The 8,380-nt window shown below is 39.5% G+C and overlaps 1 protein-coding gene across 1 annotated transcript; it reads left to right on the top strand.

Moving 5' to 3' along the window:
* The first annotated feature begins 3,159 nt into the window (after nt 1-3,159).
* Nucleotides 3,160-4,104, top strand: LOC126073809 (olfactory receptor 10T2-like). Its single transcript, XM_049880904.1, has one exon. The coding sequence runs from the start codon at nt 3,160-3,162 to the stop codon at nt 4,102-4,104; it is 945 nt and encodes a 314-aa protein (XP_049736861.1).
* Nucleotides 4,105-8,380: the final 4,276 nt, after the last annotated feature.

Genomic DNA, 8,380 nt, shown 5'->3' with positions numbered 1-8,380 from the left:
ACAGGATAGATACGGAGAAAAATCATGGGTGAGGATTGGAGGTGGCGGAAGAAGAGATAGGAGTAGACAGAAAGGTGGAGCAAAAACTGCTGCAGTATCAAGCTGAGGACAGCGGGCGTTGATAGATAGACTAAGTCACTGGGAGGGTGGATAAGTACACAGTGCAAAGCAAAACTAAAAATAGAACCCAGGTAATTCAGAAGACAGAGACCTGGACAGAAAAGATTAGGATATTTGGAATACAGTCTCATCTCTGCTGTCAAATGGCTGTGCGACTAGATCTTTAAGTTTTACTTCTTTGGGCTTCAGTTTCCTCACGGTAGCATGTGGGGGTTGGGCTACATGCTAATAGCATTTATTGAATGCTCACTATGAGTCAAGCATTTTTTGTAAGCATTTGGTACTCACAAAACCCCTATAATTTGCCATACTATTATTGCCATTTCAGAGAAGAAAAACTGAGGTACAAAGAAGTGATTTCTCCGAAGTGGTAGAGCAGCAGAGCCACGACTCCAGCCTAAGCTGTCTGGGCCCAGAGACAGCATCGTTCCCAGTCTCACTCTACTGCCATTCCGGCAAATGATCCCAGAACAAACTGACAGAGAAGTAAATGAAAACAGTAATGAAAGTCATTTAGGGCTACTCATGGAAGCCTTTCAGGAGATAAATGTTTAGCTGGGATTTTTTTGTAGTAGAGATAAATAATAACTGGTAGTAAGAAATAAAGAATAGCAGACGAAAGAAACTTAACGTTATGTGTAGAGGCAGAGAGACAGAAATGAGTTAGATGTAATAGCTGGGGACCAGCCAGTTTGCCTACAGCTGTGGGTGGATGTATAATCTGATGCTCAATAACACCAAAAATGTTGATTAAAAAAAGGATTCTAGAAACTATGTTGCTGTGGATTGAGTTGTGTCCCCCAGAAATATATGTCACAATCCCTAACCTCTATGCCTGTGGTTTGTAAGCCCTGGTGGTACAGTGGTTAAAGCACTCTGTTGCTAACAGAAAGGTCAGTAGTTTGAACCCACCAGTAGCTCTGAGGGAGAAAGATGTGGCAACCTGCTTCTATAAAGATTCCAGCCTTGGAAATGCTAGAGGGGCAATTCTACTCTATCATATAGGTCACTATGAGTCAGAATTGACTCCATGGTGATAGGTAAGTTTTTATGCCATTTGGGAATGGGTTGTCTTTGTTAAGTTAATGAGACAGGGTTAGTATAGAGTGTATCTTGAGTCAGTCTCTTTTGAGATATAAAAGACGTTAAACAAGTAAGTTAAGAAGCAGAGATGGGGAAAGAAAGATGCCAACCCACGTGAAGATCACCCAAGAGCAGAAGCTCAGAGAGGCAAGGACCTTCCTCCAGAGCTGTCAGAGCGAGAAAGCCTGCCTCTAGAGCTGGCACTCTGAATTTGGACTTCTAGCCTCATAAACTGTGAGAAAATTAATTTCTGTTTGTTAAAGCCACCCACTTGTGGTATTCCTGTTACAGCAGCACTAGGTAACTAAGACAGAATTTGGTACAGGAAGAGCAGGATGCTGCTCTAACAGATACCTAAAACATGGAAGCAGTTTTGGAATTGGGTAATGGGTAAAGGCTGAAAGAGTTTTAACGTGCCTAATAGTAAAAGCCTAGATTGCCTTGTAGGGCTATGGAAAAAGTCTCTTTCATCTTAAAAAACCAACCAAAAACCATTGCCATCGAGTCAATTCCAACTCATAGCGACCCTATAGGACAGAGTAGAGCTGCCCCATATGGTTTCCAAGGAGTGCCTGGTGGATTTGTACTGCTGACCTTTTGGTTAGCATCCATAGCTCTTAATCACTATGCTACCAGTCTTTCATCTTAGGGAATACATTTGGTGCCAGGAACGGAATGTTGCTTGAAATTTGGATGTTAAATGTAAACTAAGACACATGTAATGAGAAATAATTGAAGGAACTGAGAATATTAGTCAAGAATAAAAGAAGACCCCATAAAGGGACACAATTGTTTTATTCAAATAACTAAAAGACTTTCTTTTATAAAAAGGAATTGAACTTCTTGTAACTATAGACAACAAGTAGACGACAATTGGTATGGATGTAGCAAGGAGGCATAGTTCGGCTAAGCATGAGAAGGTTCTAGACAAATAAGATGTCTAGAAAGAGAACAAACTGCTTGGTTGGCTACAGAGACTGTACAATACTTGTACAGATTGCTTTAAAGAGGTTCACAGAACTGGGTTCAGATTGGCTTAGAAGATTCCTGAGCTTTTCTCCAATACAAATATTATCTGATTTTCTGTGGCTGATATAAAAGTTTTAGCATTATGTGACCTCCAAATCAAATTAAAATTCTACCCACAGATAATGGTGAGAGTTTTTTTAGAAAACAGTTGGAGATAATAGGAATTGAGGCAGAGATAAGAATAGTGTAGATCTCAGCCCCAGCTTCGCCATGTCTGGAGGGTGATTTGAACTTTTATTGAGTTCTTGGTCCCAGAGTTCCACGAACTCACGATAAAAGAAACCCCCATGTATGAGATCATTCCAAGCCCTTTCCAAAGGCTTCATAATCAATCATTGGTAAATAGAATCTGAATACTTCTAATGTGAAATTACTTTATTAACAACTGAGCAAGCAACATTTGAGTCAGAGATACGAGGGGATGTACGGACACCCTTTTCGTTTGTTTTTATTGTTGTTATTGTTTCTGAATCAGATTTTCATATCATGAGTTTAAAGATAAGTGATTTATAAGGACTGTCCCACTCATGTGGGTTAAGCAAATGGTTTAACCATTTTGAGTCTCAATTTCTTCTTCCATAAATCACAGGATTTGATGAGATGAGCTCTAAATCACTTCTTGATTTAACACAGTATGAACCTATGTACTTACAAATACGAAGAATGGGAAGAACTTACAGAAATAAAGATAATTTTTCTTTTCTATTCCTTTGAATTTGGAGATTATTTATGCTACTGCTACTCATACCTCATGATTTCTCCCACCCCCTAACTGATAATCTTAAGTTTTGGTGACTTATTTTTTTTTGGCTAGTATTATCAGCTTTATACAGAAACACAAATTGGGTTCCTTTGGGGTCATTTCATTTTTGTCAAATACTCTCTGCTCTCAATTTCAGGTTGTCTGAATCTGATTCTCACTGACCAATGAAGAGACAGAACCAAAGCATGATCAATGAGTTCATCCTTACAGGCTTTTCAAACCTGGGGGATCTGCAGATCCTTCTCTTTTTTATCTTCCTTTTGGTCTACCTGACCACCTTGACAGCCAATGCCACCATCATGACCATCATTCGCCTGGACCAGGCTCTGCACACCCCCATGTACTTCTTCCTTTTTGTCCTCTCCTGCTCCGAAACCTGCTACACCTTGGTCATTGTACCCAAAATGCTGACCAACCTGCTTTCTACAAATCCAACTATTTCTTTCTCTGGGTGTGCTGCCCAACTCTATTTTTTTGTGGGCTTGGCTTGCACCAACTGTTTTCTCATTGCTGTGATGGGCTATGATCGTTACGTTGCCATCTGCAACCCTCTCAACTATACACTCATTGTCAGTAGAGCCACCTGCATGCACTTGGTTCTAGCCTCAAGCTTCTGTGGTTTCCTGATCTCTGTGGTTGTTAATGTCCTGGTGTTCAGTATGCCCTTCTGTGCCTCCAATCGAATCAACCACTTTTTCTGTGACATTTCCCCTGTCATCAAATTGGGCTGTACAGACACCAACCTGAAGGAGAAGGTCATCTTCTTCCTCAGCATTCTCGTATTGCTGTTCCCCTTTGTGCTAATCTTCATCTCCTACGTCTTTATTGTTTCCACCATTCTCAAGATCTCCTCAGTGGAGGGACAGAGAAAGGCTTTTGCTACCTGTGCCTCCCACCTGACAGTGGTCTTTGTCCACTATGGCTGTGCTTCCTTTATCTACTTGAGGCCCACATCCCTGTACTCCTCAGACAAGGACCGCCTGGTAGCAGTGACCTATACTGTGATCACCCCACTACTCAACTCCCTTGTCTACACACTGAGAAATAAAGAAGTGAAGACAGCTCTGAGGAAGGTCCTGAATAGATACTCATTTCCAAAAACTGTATGAGTAAGTTAATAATTTACGGAAGTTATAGTCATAAAAACGTCCTGGATAAAACTTCAATTCTATAATCAGATCTATTCTTTTTTCTAGGTGTCCTTGAAAAAATAAAGAAGAAATAAGGACTTCAAGTAACCTTGATTCTTTTTATTGGGAAGCTCTTCCTCAGGTTTAGCCTTTACCCAATGTACTAATGTGTAGGTTATACAAATTAGTCTCCAGAAAGTCACATGAACATGGAAATATTCAGACTCAAATCATCAATATTTTCGTGTGCTATGAATGTCAATTTTCTCAGGTCAACACTTCAATACTGCATTGTCTTTTTGTGTGTACCGAGCCTGTTGGTGCCCTTCCTACACTAAAAAAACAGTTGTTTTAAGCCTCTGAATGCTTCTATATGTTTTTCCAGGTTTAAAGGAAACATTCACAATAAGCTGATTTCTAGAAGAAATAAGAATTCACTAATGGATAGATAAGAAAAAATTAAAGTTCTAGGACATTGGTGATAGAGTAGAAAAGACAGACTTTGGAGTCACAAGATCTGAGTTTGAACCCTGATTCAGATAATTTTCCACTTAAAGTACCTTGGGCCAGGTTTGAACTCTTTCATTAACAGTTACTCCCTACGTAACATGGAACCTATAATACCTACCTCAGTTTGCCATCGTAATACTTGAATAAGTTAATGTACACAAAGCAATTCAGTGCTTGTCTGATAGAAAGCATTAAAAAATGTTAACTTTCCTTCATAGTCTCTCTTCATTGTACTGCCTTTGTAAACTAGGGTTGGGGTTGATGTCAGAAACTGTGAAAAAGTTGACCATGAAAGAGCCCCGAGTTTTGTTTACTTATCAGCTACCATATGCAAGGCCTTAAACTAGGTACTGTAGAGAATACAGCAAAGAGTACACAGCTCTATCTTTCCTCCCTGTCTCACTATAAGAAATGACAATGTTTCAGTCACCTTTATAGGTTCATCAAATGTATTTGACTGAGTTTGCTATAGCGTTTATTAAAAATAAAACAACTGAATTACGTAATATCAATTGCATAAATTTTCATTTGCCCAACTTTTCGCTTAAGCAACATGCAGTCTAAGAGCTCTTGCCTGGGTGTCATATAAGCTGGATTTAAAAGTAAGTTCCACCCTCACTTGCACTGTGAGCATGAACAAATAAACTGTGTGAATTGGCAATGATAGAAAGTAGTGCTTATCTCCCAATGATAGTATAAGGATTCAAAGAGGAAATGCCTTAGAATGTCTAGCACAATGTTTTAAGATATAATATGCATTTGATAAAAATAAAAAATTTACTGTGCTTTAGGTGAAAGTTTACAGCTCAAGCTAATTTCTGACTCAAAATTTTATACACATATTATTACATGATAACAGTTGCAATCCCCACAATGTGACAGCACACTGCCCCTGTCCATCCCAGGTTTCTTGCGTCCATTTAGCTAGTTCCTTTCTCTTCCTGCCTTCTCATCCTGTCTCCAGACAGGAGCTACCCATTTGGTCTTGTGTATCTGATTGAACTAAGAAGCACACTCCTCACGAATATTATTTGTTGTTTTATAGTCCAGTCTAATCTTTGTCTGAAGAGAGGGTTTTAGGAATGAAGGGTTTTAGTTCTGGGTTAACAGAGGCATCCAGGGTCCACAGTCTTGTAGGCTCCTCCAGTCTCAGTCAGACCATTAAGTCTGGTCTTTTTACGTAAATTTGAGTTCTGCTCCACAGAACTTTTCTACAGAAAAGTGCAGAGCATTTGATAGATCTTAAGAATTAATCTCATTGTCACTATATGTAATGGCATTGTAAAGTTGAGGAGCAAAAGAAAAGATCAGAATGAAGAGCATAACAGGGAGGCAGGAGAAAGAAAAGGTTGGACTGGAAGAATAGAGAAAAACCAGAAAGGTAAGAGAATAGAAGAGTGATAGCAGGCTTGGTTGATTTTATTTTATACCAACAATGATTTTTTTTTTTTTTAATACCTGTACTTCTGACATATGTCCATGCGGCAACAAGTGTTTTGGCAGTGAGTGTCCCAAGTCTAATGTTAAATTGTTAGTTTATCCCTAGCTCATCATAATACAGTGTTCAAAACACCCTTGGGACATTCCTTTGGTTACATATTAATGAGTGAGTGAGAACATGCACACTTATTTTAGACTTTTTTTTGGTTTTCTGATTCAATGGTTTGAGCTTGAGAGTTTCTGGGATTCCTCCTACTGTAGGAAAGATTAAGCTGAAAAGGGTGGGAAGTAACTTTCATCTTCATTCTCTGTGGCCACAGAATTCTCAGAACACCATTTTCTCCACCTGCCCAACACACACACACAAACCACCACCTGTAAAATGCACCCACACTCTGATTTGCACATAGTTCCAATACTTTTCTTTCTGTTTGCTACTGATCTGAGAGTGTTCACAAACTTGCCTTGGGCCCTGATCCCTGGAGAACTTCCCACTTGTCGGGAACTGACACAGACTGGCACTGAACTGACGTTTTGGATGTCCATGATGGCGATAGTGATTCCAATAATAAAGACCTATATCTGGCACATGCTTTCAAAAATATTTGTTAAACTAATAAATTATAATAAAAGTTGGTTTATCCAAGGTCTTCTAATCAATCTGCAGATATAAATGATCATAAAACTTAAGGAATTTTTTTCCGGATCTCCCGTCGTTGTTGTTGGTAGATCCCATCGAGTCAGTTCTGACTCATAGTGACCTTATGCACAACAGAACGAAACACTGCCTAGTCCTGGGCAGTCTTTACAATCGTTGTTATGCTTGAGCTCATTGTTACAGCCATTGTGTCAATCTACCTCGTTTAGGGTCTTCCTCTTTTCTGCTGACTCTGTACTTTGCCAAGCATGATGTCCTTTTCCAGGTACTTATCCCTCCTGGCAACGTGTCCAAAGTAGGTAAGATGCAGTCTCACCATCCTTGCTTCTAAGGAGCATTCTGGTTGTACTTCTTCTAAGATAAATTTGTTCGTTCTTTTGGCAGTCCATGGTATATTCAATATTCTTTGCCAGCACCACACTTCAAAGGAGTCAATTCTTCTTCGGTGTTCCTATTTCACTGTCCAACTTTCACATGCATATAATGTGATCGAATATACCAGAGCTTGGGTCAGGTGCACCTTAGTCTTCAAGGTGACATCTTTGTTTTTCAACACTTTAAAGAGGTCCTTTGCAGCAGATTTACCCAATGCAATGCGTCTTTTGATTTCTTGACTGCTGCTTCCATGGCTGTTGATTGTGGATCTAAGTAAAATGAAACCCTTGACAACTTCAATCTTTTCTCCATTTATCATGATTTTGCTCATTGTTCCAGTTGTGAGGATTTTTCTTTTCTTTATGTTGAGGTGCAATCCATACTGAAGGCTGTGGTCTTTGATCTTCATTAGTAAGTGCTTCAAGTCCTTTTCACTTTCAGCAAGCAAGGCTGTGTCATCTGCATAACACAGGTTGTTAATGAGTCTTCCTCCAATCCTGATGACCCGTTCTTCATATAGTCCAGCTTCTCGTATTATTTGCTCAGCATACAGATTGAATAGGTATGGTGAAAGAATACAACCCTGACGTACCTGTTTCTTCACTTTAAAACAATCAGTATCTCCTTGTTCTGTCCGAACAACTGCCTCTTGATCTATGTAAAATTCCTCAAGAGCACGATTAAGTGTTCTGAAATTCCCACTCTTTTCAATGTTGTCTATAATTTGTTACGATCCACATGGTCGAATGCCTTTGCATAGTCAATAAAACACAAGTAAACATCCTTCTGGTATTCCCTGTTTTCAGCCAGGATGCATCTGACATCAGCAATGCTAACCCTGGTTCCATGTCCTCTTCTGAACCTGGCCTGAATTTCTGGCAGTTCCCTGTCGATATAATGCTGCAGCCATTTTTGAATGACCTTCAGCAAAGTTTTGCTTGCATGTGACATTAATGATATCGTTCTATAATTTTCACATTCACTTGGATCACCTTTCTTGGGAATAGACATAAATATGGATCTCTTCCAGTCAGTTGACCAGGAAGCTGTTTTCCATATTTTTTTGGCATAGATGAGTGAGCACCTCCAGTGCTGCATCCGTTTGTTAAAACATCTTAATTGATATTCCAACAATTCCTGGAGACTTGTTTTTGCGAGTGCCTTCAGGGCAGCTTGGACTTCTTCCCTCAGTACCATTGGTTCCTGATCATATGCTACCTCTTGAAATGGTGGAACATTGACTAATTCTTTTTGGTATAATGACTCTGTGTA

This window comes from Elephas maximus, chromosome 3 (genome assembly GCF_024166365.1).
Source record: "Elephas maximus indicus isolate mEleMax1 chromosome 3, mEleMax1 primary haplotype, whole genome shotgun sequence".
NCBI classification, from domain to species: Eukaryota; Metazoa; Chordata; class Mammalia; order Proboscidea; family Elephantidae; genus Elephas; species Elephas maximus.
This window is presented reverse-complemented; position numbering and strand designations above follow the sequence as displayed.